Source organism: Triturus cristatus, chromosome 6, assembly GCF_964204655.1.
Source record: "Triturus cristatus chromosome 6, aTriCri1.1, whole genome shotgun sequence".
NCBI classification, from domain to species: Eukaryota; Metazoa; Chordata; class Amphibia; order Caudata; family Salamandridae; genus Triturus; species Triturus cristatus.
This window is the reverse complement of record NC_140589.1, coordinates 1,086,122,862-1,086,145,915: the sequence shown is the minus strand read 5'-3', so window position 1 is coordinate 1,086,145,915 and position 23,054 is coordinate 1,086,122,862. Positions and strand designations below refer to the sequence as shown.

The 23,054-nt window shown below is 49.1% G+C and overlaps 1 protein-coding gene across 2 annotated transcripts in view; it reads right to left on the bottom strand.

Annotated features, from left to right (window-relative positions):
- Nucleotides 1-23,054, bottom strand: part of TSNAX (translin associated factor X) — a 346,461-nt gene that overhangs the window by 314,031 nt on the left and 9,376 nt on the right. The window contains exon 2 of one of the 2 annotated variants that reach the window (XM_085611968.1): nt 9,961-10,065. The exons of the other annotated variant lie outside the window; for it this stretch is intronic. Within the exon in view, the coding sequence (XP_085468094.1) occupies nt 9,961-10,065 (105 nt within the window). The remainder of the gene's footprint in view (nt 1-9,960; nt 10,066-23,054) is intronic. 2 annotated transcript variants of the gene reach the window in all.

Below are 23,054 nucleotides of genomic sequence, written 5' to 3'. Positions count from 1 at the left end.
AATAAAGAAGAAATATTCATGTAATCCCACGGTACTTTCCCCGCCTTTAACGTCTGCAAAGTCCAAGCAAATTGCATAATCGAACGTAATTGATTTTGACCATGATACAACACAGACACATCGTCCTGGACAATATCTACAACAGATGAAACAATGTTATCCAATGTATATATTCTCGAAGATAAGGTATTAATACTATTATCTATTACTGCCAATACTTTTTCCATATTGGCTTGGTCAATAGCACGGAGTCTGGAAGCAGCCTCAATCTGTGACAACTTCCATACCTCGTTGTAAACAGCATACACCCATCTTTTGGATCTACCCAATGCGGGACCTTTAACAAAATCATTCAAATCAATTTTGTCATGCAAACATGATAAGTGAATTTTAACTGAATCTAATGTGGAATGTTGCAACCATGTCTGGCACAATTTACCTACCGAGTAGGTAGTGACAGTGTGTGAGGACAGAAAACGTGGGTCTACTCTATCCTGTATGTACCCGGGAATTAACCCCAAAAATCTACGTTGACAGTTATCCGAACTTTTCTGCCATACCAACCAACCATTAGGGTCCAATGCACTAATGTTGAAGGTGGAATTGGAAATAAAAGACTGCAACATAGTAAGGGACAGATCTGTGTGATTCTCCCAACCAGGATAAGCTCTCAGATCCGGGATCGAGGGGGAATTTAATTTTTTAGAAATAGCCAATCCAAAACAGGTTGTCTGAAAAATTGTAGAATTTAAAAATAACATGTGGTTTGGGATGAGGCAGGCACGATGTAAAGCTTCTGTACCTTGTACTTGCCAAGATTTAGTTCCCCAAACCGATTTGAGATCAATAGTATTTTTCCAAACGTCATACCCTCCAATTGCCAAATAGTCCATGAAGGACTTAGAAAGGAATATGCTACTTACCAGTATGCATCTGTTCTTGGCATGTAGAGCTGCAGAGTTGTACACTTAGCATAGATCGCCATCTGGTGTTGGGCCCGGATGTTTGCAGTTTGTTTTTCTTCTTGGACAGTCTTTGGAAGTCACGAGTTTGGTGACTCCTCCTTCGGTCCGTACTGCGCATGGGCTTCGGCTCCATCCTCAGATTGTTTTTCGCCAACAGGGAAATGATGGAGCGTAGTAATAACAGTGAGAACCCCATGTGTGTTGTATGTAAATAAGATGTACTGGAACGGATACAGGTAGCCGGGGAGGCGTGTACAACTCTGCAGCTCTACATGCCAAGAACAGATGCATACTGGTAAGTAGCATATTCCGTTCGAGGCATATGAGCTGCAGATTGTACACTTAGCATAGATTATATAGCAGTACCCAACCTTAGCGGCGACCACCGGTATCCGTTGCAGCTGTTTGAAAAAGTGTCTTTAATACAGCCTGGCCCACCCTAGCTTGCTGCTTGGAGTGCACATCTACACAGTAGTGTTTTGTGAAGGTGTGCGGTGTAGACCATGTGGCTGCTTTACAGATGTCATCTAAGGGTATATTCCCTAGAAAAGCCATAGAAGCCCCTAACTTTCTTGTAGAGTGGGCTTTAGGCGGAACAGATAATGTTCTCTTTGCCTTTTGATAGCAAATTTGTATGCACTTTACAATCCACCTAGCTATCCCTGATTTAGAAATGGGGTTGCCTTTATGTGGTGGAGAGAAGGAAACGAACAATTGTTTAGTCTTCCTGAAGGGTTGCGTTCTTTGCATGTAGTATAGCAACGCCCTTTTCACATCAAGTGTGTGTAAGGCCCTTTCCGCAACAGATTGGGGTTGCGAAAAGAAGACAGGTAATTCCACCGATTGATTGAGATGGAAGGGGGAAATGACCTTGGGCAGAAACTTCGGATTTGTGCGAAGTATGACCTTGCTGTGGTGTATTTGTATGAAGGGTTCCTGTATAGTGAACGCTTGTATTTCACCAACCCTTCTAAGGGAAGTGATAGCTACAAGAAAAGCTGTTTTCCAGGTGAGAAACTGTAGCTCACATTTGTGCATTGGTTCGAAGGGCGGACCCATTAGTCGTGTAAGAACTAAATTTAGATTCCATACAGGGGAAGGTGTTGCCCTGGGAGGAATTACTCGTTTAAGGCCTTCCATGAAGGCTTTAATAGCGGGCACTCTGAACAGTGATAAATGCTGTCTGTTTTGTAGATAGGCAGCGATCGCTGCTAGGTGTAGGCGTATAGATGAATATGCCAGGTTACACCTGTGAAGATGGAGCAGATAGCATATGATGTGCTGTATGGATGCATCTAGAGGGTTGATTGTATTGTTACGGCAGTAAATTACAAATCTTTTCCACTTTGCGGCATAGCATGCTCTAGTGGTAGGACGTCTGGCTTCCATGATGATGTTCATGCAGTCAGGGGGAAGATTAAGGTATCCGAATTCTAAGATTTCAGGAGCCAGATCGCCAGGTTGAGCTGAGCTGGGTCCGGGTGCCCGATTTCTCCATGGTTCTGGGTTAGGAGGCATGGGGATAGGTGCAATTTTTGATGTGGTACCACTGACAGTTGTAGTAGCGTGGTGTACCACGGCTGCCTGGCCCACGTGGGAGCTACCAGAATGAGTGTGAGGGAGTGCTGTTGTAGCTTCCTGACCACTAATGGAATTAGTGGGAGAGGTGGAAAGGCGTATGCAAATCTGCCTGACCAGTTCATCCATATCGCATTGCCCTTGGACAATGGGTGTGGGTATCTGGCGGCGAAGCTTGGGCATTTTTTGTTTTCGTGGGTGGCGAAGAGGTCTATCTGAGGATGCCCCCACTGTTGGAAGAATGGGTGAAGAACTTGTGGATGCAGTTCCCATTCGTGTAGTTTTTGCGTTTGTCTGCTGAGCAGATCTGCCATGGTGTTTTGTACGCCTGGAACGTGCTGTGCCAGGAGAAAGATGTTTTGGGGAATTGCCCATCTCCATATGCTCTGGGCTAAGCGGGAGAGCTGGGGAGAGTGTGTCCCCCCCTGTTTTTGTATATAATACATCGCAGTCATGTTGTCTGTGCGAATGAGGACTGCTTTGCCCGAAATCTGTTTTTGGAAAGATTTTAGGGCTAGAAAGATCGCCAAGAGCTCCAGATGGTTGATGTGGAGCGATTTTTGCTGTGGCGTCCATAGACCTTGCATGGTGAGGTGTAGGAGGTGCGCTCCCGAGCCGGAGAGCGATGCGTCCGCTGTTAGAATCACCTGAGGAACCGGGTCCAGGAACGGCCGCCTTTTGGAAAGGTTTGTGGTGTTCCACCACTGCAGAGAGTGATGTGTGCGGCCGTCCACCAACACCAAATCAGTCAGCTTACCCTGGGCCCGGTTCCACTGTTGTGCTAGGCACTCCTGAAGTGGACGCATGTGGAGTCTTGCATGGGGCACTATGAAGATGCAAGACGCCATCATTCCTATGAGCTTCATAAACACTCTTGCTGGAAGAGAGTGTTGAGGAAGGAATGTTTTGCGTAAGGCTTGAATGCTTGTGATTCTGGCTGAGTTTGGATAGGCAATACCCTTGGAGGTGTCTATAGTGGCCCCGAGATATTGCTTTGTGTGAGATGGTATGAGGTGGGACTTTTGGTAGTTCACCGTGAAGCCTAGCTGGTGGAGCAGTTGGATGGTGCCGTTTGTATGTTGCACACATTGGTCGTAGGACGCGGCTTTTATCAGCCAGTCGTCTAAGTAAGGGAAGACGTGAATATGTTGACGTCTGAGGTGTGCTGCTACTACTGCTAGGCATTTGGTAAACACCCGTGGTGCGGTGGTGACCCCGAAGGGGAGAACCGTGAATTGGTAATGTTGCCCGTCCACCACGAACCTGAGGTATTTCCTGTGAGAGGGGTGTATTGGAATATGAAAGTATGCGTCTTTCAGATCCAAGGTTGTGAGAAAGTCTCCCTGGCAGAGGAGTGGGAAGACTTGTTGTAGGGTGACCATGTGAAAATGGTCTGAATGTATGTAGGCATTTAGAGGCCGGAGGTCCAGAATGGGCCTGAGGGTCCAGTCTTTCTTTGGTATTAAAAAATATAGGGAGTAGACCCCTAGATTTTGTTGATTGACGGGGACCTGCTCTATAGCGTGTTTTTGGAGGAGGGAGAGTACCTCCTGTTTGAGCAGTGTGGAATGTTCTTGAGACATTGGACGGTGCCTTGGTGGGATATTGGGTGGGGTAGATGTTAGCTCGAGACAGTACCCTGACCGAATGATGTGGGTCACCCATTTGTCCGATGTTATGGACTCCCATGTGTGGATAAAGTCTTGTAGTCTGCCCCCGACCGGAGTGGGATGGTCTGGGGGGAGCAGAGGGGAGTCATTGTGCGGGTGGGGTGGCAGAACGGGTGTTGTTGGTTTTGCCCCTGCCCTTATTGTTGTTGCCTCTGTAACCACCCCTTTGATTGCCCTTTGAAAAGGTATTTTGAGGAGGGGACTTGTAGGAGGTAGAGGCGCTGTCGGTGGAGGAGCCTCTGCCTGTCCCACGAAAGGATGAGCGTCGAAAGGAACGTTTAGAGGCTTGCGTTTGGAGTGCCCCCATAGACTTTGCTGTGTCCGTGTCCTTTTTCATTTTTTCCAACGCTTCGTCCACCTTTGGCCCAAAGAGTGTTTGCTGGTCAAAGGGGTGATTAAGTATGGATGCCTGGACTTCGGGTTTGAACCCAGAGATCCTGAGCCAGGCATGACGGCGAAGCAGGACACTGGTATTTATGGCTCTAGAAGCGGTGTCTGCTGCATCGAGGGCACATTTAATGGAGGTGTTTGTAATTAGTTTACCCTCCTGTATCAGGTCATGAGCCTTGCGCTTGTGTTTTTCTGGAAGGTGCTGCATAAGAGCCTCTAATTCGTCATAGTGTGCTCTGTCATAGCGCGCAAGCAAAACTACATTGACCTTTTTAGATGTCAAAATCTTTCTCTCTGACAATCAGCTAACAGACAGACAGATAAAAACACTACCTTGCACCATACATGTCCAGGGTGTTGTAGAATTAGTAAATGTGTTCTATATCATTCAATATTGATATATAAAAGTTTTGTTTTGTTTGTCGCTATTCGATTCAAAATTGTGAAAAATCTCTTTGAACTTTTAGAAGGAAAAAAAAATATATATAAAAAGATCCTATCATACATAAGTAATTTATTGTTTGATCGGAGCGTGATTGGATAAACACATCCAAGTGATAAGATGGTTGGGTTTACTCCCTATGTGTACAACATATCCTGAATACAGCAGGTCTCGAAGAAACAATGTAAGTACTATCTAGGCAAGATCGAAAAATTACTTTTACCCTGGGCGATCACTGTCAGACCAGAAGAGAAGAGCAAAACATATTGGAGGCCTAAAGCCCAGAGTTTTTGTTTCACTTCCACATTGGATTTCCTCTGTGATTGCACTTTGCTCGTATAGTCAGTGTAGATGACTATGATCTAATTCTCAAAAGTCAATAGTGCAGTCTCCCTATCCGCTGTCAGGATTCAGTCCAAGTCTTTGTAATTCAGGATGCAGACTATCAGAACTCTAGGAGGGGCAAGAAGCGGTGGTCATACCATCAGGGCCCTGTGCACTCCCTCCAGCATAAACACATGTAATTTCTGTTTTTTTTTTTTTTTAGAGCTCTTTTTGTAAATATGACTTACAATTAGTATTTACAAATGGTCTCGTTCGAGTACAGTCTGTGGGCTGTCTCTTGCTTTGTCCCAAGTGTTGATTTGTGGGTTAATTTTTAGGTCTCGCCTGGCGAACGCAGCGCGAAGCGCTGTCGCCAGCGAGATCTATTGTTACTGACTTGCCTCGGAAGTGGGACAGGAGATGGGCACGCGCATGGTCTCGGCGGATTTGAGTTGGTGTACGCGCTTTCAGCCACGCGGCGTGCACATCTCCTGTCTCTCTTCCCTCAGCAAGTCAGTATCCAGTTTCACTTTCTTCCTCATTAGTGTCTGTGAACGCTCATACATAGGCCCCAGCATTCAGTGACTCACATCAGCGTTTGCTTAGTTGACTGTTTTCGCCACGTTAATTTGCCTCTTGCGTTGCTACATAATTAGCATAGCTCCAAACACATTTTTACTCGTATTTACCCATTTGCGCTCTCCTACTAACACTAATATTTAAATATAGTCTATACTCCCCTGCAACCTAGCACTTACTCTATCTGCAATACATAAACACTACACTACCAACGCGGTTACTACGCCATACCTTTTCTCTTCCTACAACATTCAATCCTTTTACTTTAGCATTCTTACAACTATTTCATCATGCTAGGATTCTACGCTCCTCTTAATGTAATAATCTTTTAAGGTACTTACAGTTAGCAGCATTTAAAATAGCCTCGCTACGAGTTTCCGTGTGCCCATCCAGCTAACGTTTCCATTGTGCCTGTGTATAAACGAAAGCAAAATGCTCCCAGCAGCAATGTGCACGAGCACGCTAGCAAGGTCGTATCACGTGATATTTTTTTTTCCCAACTAGCATACGTTCAGCATGACGAACAGTTTTAAGATAAATGTTAGTGGTTATTAAAAATACTCTATAAATAAAGATATATTTTATATATTGCTTTTACGATGTTGCTCTTTCAGCAACGCACTAATTATATGCATATTTGAACACATATTGTAAACATGTGTATACGTGTTTAAAGTCTTTACTTAAAAGTGAAAAACCATAACACAAAAGCATTAAACAAGCTTTTACAATGCAAAAATCTCGGCATTGGTAAACTTACAGCTATTACCTTGCTCATAACATTATTTTTGCTTATGTTTTTTTTTTAAATTCATTTTCAAAAACGTACATAGCTATCAACATTACACTGTGCATTAAAAAAATAAATATGTGTAATATTTACCTTATTATTAAAATGTTTTCGTAACACCTACTATTCAACAAAAACTGATTAAAATGCAAAAAAAATAATTAAAAATGCTTACTGTTTTTACACATACTTTGCATAATATTTTTTTTAAAAGGGCTTAAATTACAATGTGTATTAATATAACCAAATAATTATTAATGTTATAACAGAAAATGCATGTTTACCAAATAAATTTAAAAACCTATATTCTTAAGATATGCATTATTAAAACAAAAAATTAGCTGCGCAGCTCACACTGATGCACGCCTCACACTGCTGCACGCCTCACACTACTGCACGCCACATACTGCTACACGCCACACACTGCTGCACGCCACACACTGCTGCATGTCACTGCACAAAACACACTACTGCATGCCACACACTGCTGCACACCTCACACTACAGCACACCACACAATAATGCACACTCTGCTGCATTACACACTGCTGCACGCCTCACAATGCTGCACCCTTAACTGCTGCACGCCACACACTGCTGCACGCCACACACTGCTGCACACCTCACACTGCTACACGCATCACACTGCTACACGCCTCACACTGCTACACGCCTCACACTGCTACACGCCTCACACTGCTACACAACGCACACTGCTGCACATCGCACAATGCTACACAAAACGCTACTGCACAACACACACTACTGCACACCGCACCCTGATGCACGTCACACACTGCTGCACACTGCTGAAATACTCATTGCTGCATGCTGCACGCTACACACTGCTGCACGCCACATACTGCTGCACGCCACACACTACTACACACCACACAATGTTGCACATCACACACTGCTACACTCCATACACTGCTTTTATGCAAGTTTATGCTACTGACATTGTAAAAGACAATGCCTATTTACAATGCCAATAGCTCAAACTCTATCATTGCGAGACCTATTGCATTGCAAATGCTTGTTTGTTGTTGTATGTGGTTGTGGACGGACGTGCTTGAAAGTACTTGTTTCAGTAAGCAGACTATGTTTTTGTGTGTGAGAATGGCTTGCTTTAAACAAGCAGTGTTGTGTGTTCTGAGTGTATGACCCCCTTGTTGAAAATGTTTGGAATAAGCTCAATTGGGTTTTTATTGTCATTCTGTTATGCAAATGTCATTGAAAAAATGAATTATGTAACATGCTAAATAGCACATTGGAAGTAAAATAGTAACGTCTGGATGTGCAAATTGCCACAATGGTAAAGATAAATTAGAATTCACAATCAATAGGAAGAAAATAGGCCTCATAGAAAGGAAGAAAAAACGAAAGTGTGTGCTTTACAAACCTAGGACTCAATATAAAATGTTACAGCATTCTCCTTAGATACATTGTATTAGATATTAAAAGGAATTCACATTATCTGAGTAATTAGTTGCTGGTTAAATAAAAGCGCCTCTTTTGTACAAACATTCAGAACGATAGATTTTGACTGGCTTGCAATGCCAGACTTTTCAATAGATTGAACCGTGCTCAAATTTCCTGCACCAGAAAAAGAGCTTTCAAACAGCTGTGTTTAAGCTGTCTCACTGAGACGAAGCTGGCTGACACACCAAAAGGAGATTAAACTTTTTCAGGACATTTCAATACAGCAAAGGTTTTTTGATCTTTGTAATGTCTAATAATCATACTGTGAAAAATATAAGCTCCTGGCATCAAAGTTGAATTTAAGTAGCACTTAACAATGTAGGAAGTGAAATTTCACTTTACCTAGGCGTATAAAAATTTATTTAAGGGTGTACCTTATACATGTCTGATCCCCCGCCCCTAGGATATCTAGAGAAGACCCTGGGGGTCATGTCTGATAACCAGGTCAGTCCTGTTTCAACAGGTGCCAGTGTTTCTGCAAAGCAAAAAGCAGTTTTCTTGATTGATGTTCTATGTAGTGACAAATCTCTAGCATATCCTTACTCTTGTGCTTCTTTTGTGCAAACAGGGCTTCTTCCCTTTTACATGATCGAGCTCTTTTGGAGGCTGCTTTCAGGATGCTATGGTCGCACCCTCTGGCGTTAAAATGAGTGGTCATTTCTGCCTCCATTCTATTGTATTCCTCTTCTGTACTACATACCCTCCTTGCTCTATAGAACTCACCAAAGGGGATGTATTTTATGAAAGGGGTGGGTTGGAAGTTGTGAACATGCATAATTGTGTTACCAGCTTCATATACAGTGTTGTAACCATTTTTTCTCCCGCAACCCTCAACAATACATACAAAACTTTGATCTCAGTCTTGATGGTAACATTCAGATGGAGATCGTTGTTATTGAGACTCAATACCTTTTTCTGTCTGAGGTTCAATACCTTTCCAGAGTAAAAATAAATCAATGAACCTGACTTGCAAGACGATATGATTAGCCCATTGCTCCATGTTTATGCCGCCCCCCCCTGGAGTATAGATACATATTTTTTAATTAAACAAAATATACTTTTTGGAGAGGTACAGCAATCAAACGAGTTCTACATTCAAAGGACTTGGGGGATGATTACGAGGACAGTGGGACCGCCATCGTAACCATGTTCTCAGCCCGCCATATTACAATGGCGGGCGGATTGTTGGCAGGCGGAAAGACTGACTGCCACGAATCTGACTGGCTCCTTGAGCCCGCCGGTGCAGCGGAGGAGGTTATATTCCCCACAATGGTGGCAGTGCCTGCCAGGCACCGCCATGGGGATTACAATGTCCCTTTCCGCCCGCCATGAAAAGGCAGGCGGACACGGACTTTGGAAGCGCGTAGCAGGCCCCCCGTCCCCTCAGCTGTTGGTGCCCTGCCATGTAGTGCAGGGATATGTTAAGTGCCCCTTTTTGCACTGCGGCATGTGCTGCAGCCAGCAGCACCAGCCGCAAGGCAAAACAAAGGCATTGCAAGCCTCAGGCAGGACCGCCGACAGCCTGTCGGGCGGTCCCATTTGCGAAAGGGTGGCGGTCAGACGAATGTCCGACCGCCATCCTAATCAGCCCATAAATGTTTCAAAATAGGTGTTTCAACGTCTCCTAACATTTGATAATGAACATAATTATACAACTAGACTGTTTGATATCAACAGGTTAATATACAGAGTGATCGGTATTTTCTAATTAATCTTCTTAAGCATAAAAAATTAACTTACAGTGAAAGGCTATCATCACAGATGAAGACAAATTAACATTAACGTCTTTATCTTCTCTTCTTTGGGAGTGAGGGAAGTTTTCGTATTTCCTTTTTCTAAATTCACCTGAAGAATAAAATAAAGTCTTAATAAGCAATTTATCATATTTTGACAATTGCATCAATTCTGAATACTTCATTCTTTTGTATTATACCCATTCAAGAATATGATGCATTTATGGGAAAACTGAAAACCTTCCTACCTGCCCGCCAAAATTTCAACACTCAAAACACTTATTATGCAGCTTCTAGGTCTAGGTCCTATTTTATTGGTTCCCTATTCGAAGCAGCGTCAGTAAACTTGATGTTATTTTATACTACTTTATTTAAAAAAAAAATTATAAACAGATTTTTGCACGAAGAAATTGTGAACAATATGACACGAATTTCATTTGTAAGTTAAAATTCATGGAGCAATTACAAAGCACTGGCATTCACTTAGTATGATGCAGCATTACAGAATAGCGGGAACAGCAGCATCTCCACCCTCAGACAATATCAGGGACTCATTGACCAAGCCACTTTCCCCACACTCTGTCATATCTACGAGGGCAGCCGAAGGCCTCAAACAGTTTTCTCCTACCTCACACACCAGTCCATTTCTTGACGCCATTGTGGGAGGTAATGAATATGCTACTTACCAGTATGCATCTGTTCTTGGCATGTAGGGCTGCTGACATTCATATCTGTGCATAGATCGCCACCTTGTGTTGGGTCCGGATGTTTGCACGTTGTTGTCCTGGAAGAGTCTTCGAAGTATCACGAGATAGGTGACTCCTCTCCTGGACCACAGTGCGCATGGGCATCCTCTCCATCCTTAGATTGTTTTTCGCCATTGTGGCAGTGATGGAGTAGATACAGTAAGTGATGACCATGCTATACAGTAATTCTGAGAGCTGCAGCCGCTACAGGCGCCGGGGAGGAGGGTGGGCGATATGAATATCAGCAGCCCTACATGCCAAGAACAGATGCATACTGGTAAGTAGCATATTCAGTTCGAGGCATGTGGGCTGCTGAATTCATATCTGTGCATAGAATACATAGCAGTTCCTCCATTAGCGGCGGCCACCCGTGCCGGCTGCAGCAGTCTGAAAAAGAGTTTTGAGAACAGCCTGTCCTACAGATGCCTGCTGTTTTGAGTGTACATCTACACAGTAGTGTTTGGTAAATGTATGTATAGTGGACCATGTAGCTGCTCTACATATTTACAGTAAAGGAATGTTTCCTAGGAAAGCCATGGACGCCCCTAACTTTCGTGTTGAGTGGGCTCGTGGGGGAATCGTTAATGTGCGTTTAGCTTTTTGATAGCAAATTTGAATACATTTAACGATCCATCTGGCTATCCCTGCTTTGGAAATGGCGTTGCCCTTGTGTTGTGGAGAAAAGGCAACGAAAAGTGGTTTTGTTTTCCTAAAGTCCTTAGTTCTGTCTATATAGTACATGAGGGCCCTTTTCACATCTAGTGTATGGAGCATTCTCTCTGCGACATTTTGTGGATTTTGAAAGAAAACAGGCAGTTCAATAGTTTGGTTCATGTGGAACTGCGATATCACTTTGGGCATGAATTTGGGGTTGGTACGTAGTACAACCCTGTTTGCGTGAACCTGTATGAATGGCTCTGAATGGTTAGTGCCTAGAGTTCACTAACTCTTCTTAATGAAGTGATTGCCACTAAGAAAGCTACTTTCCAGGTGAGGAATTGAATCTCACATGAATGGAGAGGTTCAAAGGGTGGACCCATTAATCTGGTGAGGACCAAATTGAGGTTCCACACCGGTGCCGGTGGGTGTCTTGGGGGAATTACTCGTTTGAGTCCCTCCAAGAAGGCTTTGATGGCAGGCACTTTGAATAAAGAGAGGTGCTGCCTGTTTTGGAGATAGGCTGCTATCGCGGTTAAATGGATACGTATTGAGTTGTATGCCAGATTGCATCGGTATAGGTGTAGGAGGTAACAGATGATGTTTTGAATGGATGCGTCCAGCGGGTTAATGTCATTGTTGTTGCAGTAAATGACAAACCTTTTCCATTTAGCCGCATAGCAAGCTCTAGTAGTGGGTCTCCTGGCCTCCTTGATGATATCCATACAGTCAGGTGGCAGGTTTAGATAGCCAAACTCTAGGACTTCAGGAGCCAGATTGCCAGGTTCAGCTGTTGCGGATCTGAGTGCTGAATCTCGCCATGGTTCTGCGTTAAAAGTGCGGGTTTGATCCGCAGCCTTTGATGCGGCACAACGGAAAGTTCTAGAAAGGTGGTGTACCATGGTTGGCGCGCCCATGTGGGAGCAACTAGGATGAGTGTCAGTGAGTGTTGTCGCAGTTTGCGTGCCACTAGAGGTATTAGTGGCGCTGGGGGAAAAGCGTACGCAAATCTGCCGGACCAGTTCATCCATATCGCATTGCCCTGTGACTGTGGATGTGGGAACCTGGCGGCAAAGCTTTGGCATTTTGCGTTTTCGTTTGTGGCGAATAGGTCTATCTCTGGATGACCCCACTGTTGGAAGTACGATTGGAGAACTGACGGATGTAGCTCCCACTCGTGCATCTGGTGGCGGTGTCTGCTGAGCAGATCCGCCATCTGGTTGTCCTTGCCGGGGAGGTGTTCCGCCATGAGGAATATGTTCCTCTGAATCGCCCACTTCCACATGCTCTGAGCCAGATTAGACAACTGTGGAGTGTGTTCCTCCCTGCTTCTGTATGTAGTACATGGCAGTCATGTTGTCCGTCTGGATCAACACGACTTTGTTGCACAAGTGTACTTTGAATGCCTTCATGGCTAGGAAGATTGCCATCAGTTCCAGAACGTTGATGTGCATCTTCTTTTGTTGCGTTGTCCATAGTCCCTGCACAGTGTAAGTGAGTACATGAGCTCCCCAACCCTGGAGAGAGGCGTCCGCTGTCAGTATTATTTGTGGAACAGGCTCTTGGAACGGTCGGCCCTTGCAAAGGTTTTATGGATTCCACCAATGCAGAGAGTTGTATGCCCGACCGCTCACCAACACTAGGTCTTTTAATTGCCCGTGAGCCTGATTCCATTGACGTGCCAAGCACTCCTGAAGCGGGCGCATATGTAGTCTCGCGTGCAGGACTATGAAAATGCAGGAGGCCATCATGCCTATCAACTGCATGAACACTCACGCAGGAAGGAAGTGTTGAGGTTTGAACTTTGAGATCAGCAGTTGTATGCTGTTGATCCTCACTAAATTTGGCTGAGCTGTGGCTGCCAGAGTGTTTATGGTCGCGCCCAGGTACTGTCGTACGTGTGCGGTTTGGAGATGTGATTTTGGGTAATTTAGTGAGAATCCCAGACTGTGAAGAAGGTGAATGGTGAGGGACATGTGGCTGGCACATTGCTGGGCTGACTTTGCCTGAACAAGCCAGTCGTCCAGGTAAGGGAAGACGTGAATGTGTTGTCTCCGTAGATGTGCAGCCACTGTTGCTAGGCACTTGGTAAAGACCCTGGGTGCTGTTGTTACTCCGAAGGGGAGAACTTTTAACTGATAGTGATGGCCTTGAATAGTGAACCTGAGATATTTTCTGTGTGAAGGGTGTATGAGTATGTGGAAATACGCATCTTTTAGGTCCAGTGCGGGTAGGAAGTCTCCTTGACTGAGTAGCGGGAGAACCTGCTGTAGGGTGAGCATATGGAAATGCTCTGAGAGAATGTATTGGTTGAGGGGTCTCAGGTCTAGTATAGGTCTGAGCGACCCGTCCTTTTTTGGGATTAAGAAGTACAGAGAGTACACCCCTGTCCCCTGCTGGTTGACGGGCACGACCTCTATTGCACCTTTTTGCAGCATACTTAGCACTTCCTGCTGCAATAATGCCAAGTGCTCTACGGACATAGGACGGTGCTTTGGCGGTATGTTGGGTGGAGTGGACGTTAATTCGAGACAGTAACCGTGTTGGATAATGTCCCTGACCCACCTGTCTGTGGTGATGGTTTTCCACGCTGACAGGAACCGTTGGAGTCTCCCCCCCGACAGGTGTTATGTGGTCGGGGGGCAGGGGGAGGGCGTCACGGTTTGTTTTTGGGGGAGGACCTGGTGTTGCCGTAACCGCGTCCTCTGCCCTTGGTGCTGGAGCCACGATATCCACCTCTGTTGGTTTTATCATAGGTACTTTGTGTGCCCCCTTTAGTGTACTGCTGCTGTGACCCCTGACCTCTAGCTGCTCCTCTATTCCCGGGGCGACGAAAGAAGCCACTACGAAACTGCTGCGTCTGCAGAGCACCCATTGATTTCGCAGTGTCAGTGTCTTTTTTAATTTTCTCGAGGGTAGTGTCAACTTCAGGGCCAAATAAATAGTCTGGGTTGACCGGTTGATTCAGGATATTGTTCTGAATCTCTGGCTTGAAGCCTGAGATTCTCAGCCATGCATGCCGTCTCAACATGACGCTTGTGTTGATTGCCCTTGCCGCTGTGTCGGCTGCATCCAGTGCGCACTTGATGGATGCATTGGTAAGGAGTTGTCCCTCTCTAATAAGGATCTCCGCTGCCTCTCTATATGCATCTGGCAAATGTTGGAGTAGTGATTCGAGTGTGTCGTAATGGGACCTATCATAACGGGCCAGGAGTGCCTGTGTGTTGGCAATGCGCCAGATGTTCGCTGCTTGCGCTGCAATCAGTTTGCCTGATGTTTCCAGCACTTTGGACTCCTTGTCCGGGGGAGGAGCATCACCTGTTTGTGAATGGGCTCTTTTGCGAGCATTAGCAACCACCATGGAGTCCAAAGGTAACTGACCCCTAATGTACATAGGGTCTCCGGGTGCAGGCTTGTACTTTTTTTCAATCCTGGGGTTTAGCACCCGTGCCCTGGTTGTTTCCTTAAAAATGTCTTTGGCAGGTTTGAGAACCCCTTTTAACATGGGCAGAGTTTTGACAGTTCTTTCGGAAGAGGCGAAAGTGTCCACCAAGATGTCTTCTTAGACAGTGTCAGAATGGAGTTCTACTCCATGATTGGCAGCAGCCCGTTCTATGAGGGCATTAAAGGCAGCAGTGTCCTCTGTTGGAGATGTCTTTACGTTATAAAGCTGCGTGTCATGGGTATCTGGTGCGGTACCCTGGTCTGTGGGGTCATCCCATGCCTGATCTGGGTCTTGCAGGTGATCATCAGGATCGATATCCCCAGGGTAGGCGGTATCATCCCCTACATAGTCCTCTACTGCGTCCGCCTCTGAAGGCGTCAGAGAAAAGGACGGTGGATCCTGATGGAAGGGTTGAAAGTGTTCATGAAGCACTGGCTCTGACCTTGCCGGCAATTTGTGTTTGAGAGGAATTTTATAGGAGTCCAATCCCCTCTCTGGCGTGATTTTCCGCTTGCGGAGCATCAACCTGCCAGTGTTGGCGTCGATAAATTGTGGCTGTGAAGGCTCGAGATCTGTTTGTCCAGTGGATGGGGACTGTGTCTGGCGGACACGTGTCCGAATCTCGAACAGTTTCGGCGCCGTGGGCGGCGGCAACCCAAACGTGATGTTGGTCGGCGCCGAGGGTGCTTTGGAAGCCTTGTGCATGTCGGGACCCGACGTAGAGTGGAGGGCTGCCCGTTCTCGGATGCGTTGCAACGATGCCGAGACCTGTTGCACGGTGAACGCAGATGGCTCTTTGGAACCGGTCGGCACCTTGGAGGTAGGCGTCAAAGCGGCCCCCAACTTCTTTGCAGTCATGGGGTCATCGATCCGAAGGGAGGTATCGACGCTTGTTGGAGTCGATGACTTGGCCGGCGCCGCCGTCTGAGACGTCGACGTAGACGGGGTGGCCACCTTGACTTTGGTGGTTGGGGCCGATGTCTTCGGTGCCAGAGGCCGAGGCGCCTTGTGGGGTCCGAGGGCCTTCTTCTTCGGCAACCGTATCCGCTACGGTGAGCTCTGCACCGAAATCCCTTTTTGCGCGGTCGGAGCCGATGACCTTTGCCGGCGTCGAAGGAGTGGAGAGTTTCGAGGCCTTCGAGCAGATCACAACCAGTTTCACTTTCGGTTTCGATGGAATTGGTGCGATGCTGGAGGAAATCCAGTCGTGTTCGACAATAATGGCTCTTGCGAAACGTTCGAGGCCGGGCCTTAAGACAGGGCCGAAGAACCGTGAGATTGATCTCGGGTAAGGCCTGAAGGCGATCCCTCAACCTGAGCCACATGACGACGTATTTTGTCGGCCTCCGTATCGACGGGTTGGCCTAGCTCCTCGCTTGAGCTATCTTCCTCGGCCCCAAAGGCCTCACCGTAGTCTCCTACCATCGTCGATGACTTCTTCTCTCTGAAAGATCACCTCATCGTCGTCTTCCGATCGGGAATCGTGTTCGGAAGCGGGGCTGGAGTCTACTTCTTCCACGCTTTCGGCAACCTCGTCTTCGGTGCTAAAGATGTTGGCCGGGGCAGGCGCCGATTGCTGCGCCTCTAATCTCGCTGCCCGTCGATTCCGGAGAGTCTTCTTTGATCGGAATCGGGCACAGGCCATACATTTCGACTCATCGTGATCCGGTGAGAGACATTTGTTGCATACAGGGTGGACGTCGATGTGTGGGAATTTCGCGTGGCATAAAGGACACCTTTTGAACGGAGTCCTCGATTCCATCGTCGAGCGAAGTTCGATGTTCGGACCAAGCAGATCCGAAAAGCTGGAAGAAGGTGCTAAAGCACTAAAGAAACTCTTCGATACCGAACGGGAACAGTACCGACGATAACTAAAGGCCTTTTGGCCTTAAACTGAAATTTCCTAACTTGAGCTAAGATAAGCACATCCGAACCCAATGGCGGAAAAAAACAATCTAAGGATGGAGAGGATGCCCATGCGCACTGTGGTCCAGGGGAGGAGTCACCTATCTCGTGATACTTCGAAGACTCTTCCAGGACAACAACGTGCAAACATCCGGACCCAACACTAGGCGGCGATCTATGCACAGATATGAATTCAGCAGCCCATATGCATCGAACAGGGTATTTCCATCAGGCAGCGATATCTCACTTTGCGACCATGATGGCCGTCCCCAGGAAGGAGCAGTTTGCCCTTGTACCTCCTGAGCCCTCAAGGACACCCAGCAGAAGCATTAGGGGAGAAGGGGGTAGTTCCCAGCCCAGCACATTAGCCAATTCCGCCACCACTGCAGACCAGAACAGTTGAATTATAGGACACGTCCAAACCACTTCATAGAAACCAGCAGTGGCCACTCCACAGCAGGGACATGTAGATTCGGGCAGCAGTCTGGCTCAGTGGAGTCTAGCCGGGGTGAGATAGGCCCCATATAAATAGTAGGTTTGTACCAGTCGTAATTTAGAAGAGGTAGTGATCACCCTCAGTGCATCACACCAATCGTCATCCTCGAGAGGTTCTAGCAATGCGTCCTATTGTGTTCTTAGGTCATCTAATGTGCTTGGTATATCGGTTATCGAGGTTTGGTAGATTTTTGAGACACCATCAAAGGGGCCTCGTTGGCAATGTGCAAATGTAAGGCAAGCTCTGGGAGCCATTTTAGAGGAAGGATATAACAACCCTATCTAGGGTTTGGAACCATTTCTGTGGTATGGGAAATGGCAAGTGTTGAAAGGTGTATGCATTCCACATCAGAGGCTCAATGTTGGGAGACCAGGAAAGTTCGGGGTGCAGTGCAATCCAAATGTCCAAGTGTTTGAAGCTAAGATGACGGATGGGCATGCTGCGTTGCCAGTCAAAGCAGTCTCTGGATAAAGCAAAGGGGACCAATAGCGACTTGGCAGGATTTACTTTAAAACTCAATGCTGCTCCAAATCAACGTAAAAGGTGAAGACATTGGGGTCACTTTGTGCAGGGTTCGGCAAGTAAAGCAGGACGTGGTCAGCGTATAGAGCTATGCAGTGTTCATGACCGTCGCCCCACCTCCATCAGTGGGTCTGTGCATCTATATGGATGAGTTGTGTCTGGGGTTCGATTGCGAGCGCAAAGAGGAGCGGGGACAGGGTACAACCCTGCCTAGTCCCACGGTCTATGGGGAAGGCATGGGAAAGGACTCCTTTTATTTGAACTCTTGCCATCAGATTGGAGTATAGCACTCGAACCATGTCTCTAAAGTGGGGTCCGATCCCAGCCCGCTCCAGCACTAGTTGGAAGTATTTCCAGTCCACCATATCAAATGCTTTTTCAAAACCTACAAAAAGGGAGGCGTGGCTTAGCGAGCCAGCATGGCGGACGTCTTCTAAATAGGCTCCGTCCAGCCCTACATTAATCCTGCTTTTATCCTGCTCCTCTGTCCATGAGACCCTTCGCTTGCGGTGCCTGGAGGTGGCGGGATGCGGCGACATTCGCTGATTGTGTGCTGGGGATCGCAGCGGCATTCTACAGCAGCGGCGGGGTCTGATCATTGCTGAGGCCTGTGAGCGGCGCTGAGACCGAAGCCTCGAGTGAGACCTGACCGGCGAACTTTGGAGCGGCAGAGCGGCTGCAGATGGGGTGGCCCCCCGCTGGTGTCGCGAGGAGAGGCACCCGGCTGGCGAGATCTCCTGTGAGGCGTACCCCTCCCCCCCCCCCCCCATGGATCGGCGGTCGATCGGACCGAGGGGTCGAGGGTTGGAGCCCAGAGAGGAGTTTTCTGTAGCGGCACCATTTTGGTCGCTTCGGCGGCGGAGCTCCCGGGACCCGGATCTGGCCTAGCGGTGTTGGTGGCCGGCGGTGTATCACCCTGCGGGGGGCTTTGCCGGCTTGGACGTTATTGAGCCGGGGCCTGGTGCGTGGCCCCCGGACTGTGGAGGCCTTCGTGGCTTGTGAGTGGGCCTCTGCTCATCCGCTCTAGGCCTCCGAGGACTTCTGGCCTTCGCAGAAGAGCGTTCCCTGTTGTCGGCAGCCAAATCGGGCTGCGGGGAGGATCCGGGCGGCGTGGGGTGAGGGATAGCATCCCCCGCTGGGCCCAAGCTTGGGTTGTAGTGGTCCGGTGGTAGAGGCCAGCTCTTCGTGAGTGGACTTGGGTCCCTGCCGGGTCTCCCCTCCCCCCCCCCGGTCTTCTCTAGGTCTGTGTGGGATTCGGCGGTACTGTCGGACCGCGTGGGGGTACGGGGTGGCGACTGCGACCTGCGGAGGCCACGGGGTCTCTTGGATGGCCATGGGGTACATCCTGCCCGTCCCCGGGGCCCTGTGGGGGTGCCATTGAGAATCCAGGCCCGGGGCATACTGTGATGTTGGGGCCCGTGTGGGGCCTGGTGTGACGCCCTAGCGGAACCCGCATCGCCCGCGGGGTCCGCAGTTGGGCACTAACATTCACCTGTTGGGCGGCGTGGAGCAGTGCCACTTAGCGCACAGGGCCTAGGGACACTCGGCGGGGGTACCTTGGCGGCCGCATCGGCAGTGGGATCGCGCTGCGCGGGCCGTTGCCAGCCAGTGGGGTCACCCCTGTGTTACCTACGATAGCCCGCCGGAGTGTGCGGAGACAGAGCCTGCCTGTTGGGAGGAGGAGTACGAAAGCATACCTGGCCCACCATGACGAGAGACAAGCATGGTGGAGGGCCCTCCAAGCAAAGTACGCTGTATAAGTTTGCTGGTCCTGGGGGCCCTGCGGTGGCGGCTGGTGGGTCCCAGGGCAACGTCCCAGACAATGCTGCCCTCATGGCGGCAATCACCCAGTCCAGGGACGCCCTTGATGCCAAGATAGGGGCGGTGGGATCAGATGTTATGCTGCTGTGCCAGGACCTGCGAAATGCGATGGCACGCATCACTGAGACTGAGACGCGGATCTCTGGTGTGGAAGATGTGGTGGCGACCCTGCAACAGCGAGTGACATCTCTAGAGACTACTCAGGGGGGCTTGGCGTCTAGGGTGGAGGATGCGGAGGGCAGGGCGCGACGCAACAACCTCCGCTTTGTTGGTTTCCCGAAAGGGTGTGAGTCTGGAACTATGGAGAGGTTTATTGCCCAGTGGCTGGAGGGATGGTTGCCCCCCCGACTCCCTATCCAAATGCTTTATGGTGGAACGGGCACATAGAGCCCTGATGCAGAAACCTCCCCCGGGGGCTCGGCCGCGGCCAGTGATCGCGAAACTGCTTAATTATCATGATCGGGATGTGATCCTGAAACACGCCAGGGCCCAAGAATCTTTGCAGTATAATAATGCTCGCATCATGATATTCCAGGAATATACTAAACAGACCCAACAATAGCGGCAGTCATTCCTCGCGGCTAAGGCCAGCCTGCGGGAACTCAAACTTCCGTATGCGTTGCTCTACCCGGCCCGGTTGAGGGTGGTCTATCGCTCCTGCACGTACTCTTTTGACTCTCCGGAGGAGGTTTTCCTTTGGACGGATGAGACAGTGCGGCTGCGCCCTCACTCCCCGCCCGGGAGAGAATCGGACTCCTCCTCGAGTGGCGTGGTCCGGAGTGAGGGGGGGGGGGGTCTCGCCGCTCCGGGTCCAGGAGGCGGTTCAAATCTGGCAATGCTCCGTCGCGTGTGGGACCTGCTTCAGATCCAGCGGCACCAGCTGACTGATTCATGTCTCTACATGTGTATTCACAATTCTTAGAAATGCTCGTAGTGGTCAGAGGAGCCCATTGAGGGCCTTTATATCTGTCGGGTATTCCAGATGGGGATGAGGGCTGAGGGACAATTGACTGTAGTTTGGGGATCCATTGGCGGGTGAGGGGTGGTTCCCCCTGTTGGGGTATGCCTGCTCTGCCTGCCGCGACAGGTACTTCATCGTTTGAGGTACAGGGTGGGGGGAGGGGGAGGGGGGGGTTGGTTGGGTTGTTCAGGGGAATTATTGTTGTTCTTTCATCGCACTGTCCGTTTGCAGGTCGGAGTCGCGCTGTGTGGCATGTCCTGGGCCATTGGGGCTCTTCATATTTTTGATGTTTTGGCATGGCTGCCGCTGTGGGTAGATCGGTAGAATCCTTGGGGTCCTGCGTATTTTGGGCTGGAATGTCAGGGGGGCGCTAGATAAGATTAAGCGTGGCGCTATCCTTAAGCAGGCTAAACGCGCCAGCGCGGATATCCTGATGTTACAAGAGACACACCTTATGGGGACTAAAGTACTCTGTTTTCAGCGCTTCGGATATACCCAAGTGTTTCATGCGGGCTTTGTGCGGGGTTCGAGGGGGGTGGCGGTCTTGATTCACAGACGAATCCCTTATAGCCACATCAGAGCGTGGGGTGATGCGCAAGGCAGATATCTTTTCCTGCAGGGTACTTGAGGGGTGAGTCCATGATTTTGGGTAGTGTCTATGCCCCACCGCCGCTGTCCTGGGGCTTCGTGGAGAAACTTGTGACCGTGTGGACAGATATCCCAGAGGGTCTGGCAGTGATTGGTGGGGACTGGAACGATGTGCTGGATATTGCTGTTGACAGGTGGAGGCCCGACGGTTCGTGGTCCTACCCGGCTTTATTCCCTCGTACTGGGCCAGAATTGGGATGACACATGGCGTTGGTTGCATGGCGTGACTCCGGGGTCCACTTATCTTTCAGCGGTCCACGACTCCTTCTCTCGTATCGATTACATCTTCGTGTCTCGGGGGGCTGCTGGCAGGGTGGTGGAGGCTGATATTCTCCCCAAGGGCTAGCCGATCACTCGCCTGTGGCCATTACACTGCGTGCCGGCCTTGCGCGAGGACCTTTCCGGTGGCGCCTCTCCACATGGAATCTCCAAAAGGCAGAGTATAGGGAACACATGGGTGACGCCATAGACCGCTATTTGTCGCTTAATGTGGGTTCGGTTTCGGCGGCGGTGTCTCTGTGGGAGGCGATGAGGCCCACACTACGGGGGGTGGACATCTCCTTCTGCGTTGCGGCCCGCGGGGCCCGCAGGGAATCTCTTATTCGGGCAGAAGCGAAGATATTGGACCTAGAAGCACGCAGTGGGGACGGGGGAGGCTGGTCCGCCGCCAGTTGTTGCTAGCGCAACAGGATTATTCGTCCCTTTTGCTGGAGGAGGCCCGACAGGCGTGGCTGGCAACCCGCAGCAGGATATACCAGTGGGGGGACAAGTCTAGCAAACTCTTGCATAGATTGTGTCAGGGGGCGACAGGCTCCCTGGTCCTCTCGGGTATAGTCGGTCCCGACGGACAACCGATTTCAAATCCGTCGGCCATCGCAGAAAGTTTTGCGGTCTATTATGCGGACCTCTATGCTCCCCGAGAATGTCTACCGGCGGAGGCTATTGCCCGATTTTTGGACGATCTTCCGCCCAGAGCCCCGACGGATGAGGTAAGCGTAGACCTGGACCGCCCATTCTCGGCAGACGAGCTGAATTCGGCTCTTCAGGAGCTGCAGCCCGGTAAGGCGCCGGTCCTAATGGTTTCCCGAATTAATTCTTTAAACGGTACTTCCGGCAGCTTGGTCCCCATTATTACAGGGTAGTGGAAGAGGCGCGGGAGGTCGGTCGTTTGCCCAGAGACTGGCGACATGCTGAGGTGGTGGTCTTTCACAAGCCCGGCAGGCACCCTGAACACCATGCATCTTACCGTCCCATCTCTCTTCTCAACGCCGAGGCTAAGGTTCTGGCCAAGGCGCTTGCTAATCGCCTCCGTCCCCATATCTGGTCTATTGTCCCTCCGGACCAGGCAGGGTTTATGCCTCAGCGGTGACCCGTCACAATGTTCGTAGAGCCCATGCAGCGATAGCGCGAGCCCGAGAGCTTGGGGGTGCGTGCGGCCCTATTGCTGGCGGATATGGATCGAGCTTTCGATTCACTGAGCTGGGAATATTTATTCGCCCTTCTACGCCGGTTGAATTTAGGGCCTCGCTTCTCTCCTATCTGACGCTACTTTACACTGACATAACAGCATCTGTACGCGTGGCGGGTTCGGTCTCTTCGGTCTTTCCCATTGACGAGGCACCAGGCAGGGGTGCCCCCAGTCACCTTATCAGTTTGCTCTGGCAATGGAGCCCCTAGCGGCATGGGTTCGTATTGATGCGCAGGTGTCAGGGCTTGAATGGGCGAACGGACTGTCGGATCGTATTGCTTTATATGCGAACATGTTACTTGGTGATGTGCAAATGACAAATATTTGCAGAAACTCGATTTACAAACAAACATCGTACACTATATAGTTTTAGAAGTAAAACCACGTCAGTGGGAAATGTTGTGGCCATTTCAAAGGAAAATCTGCTCATTG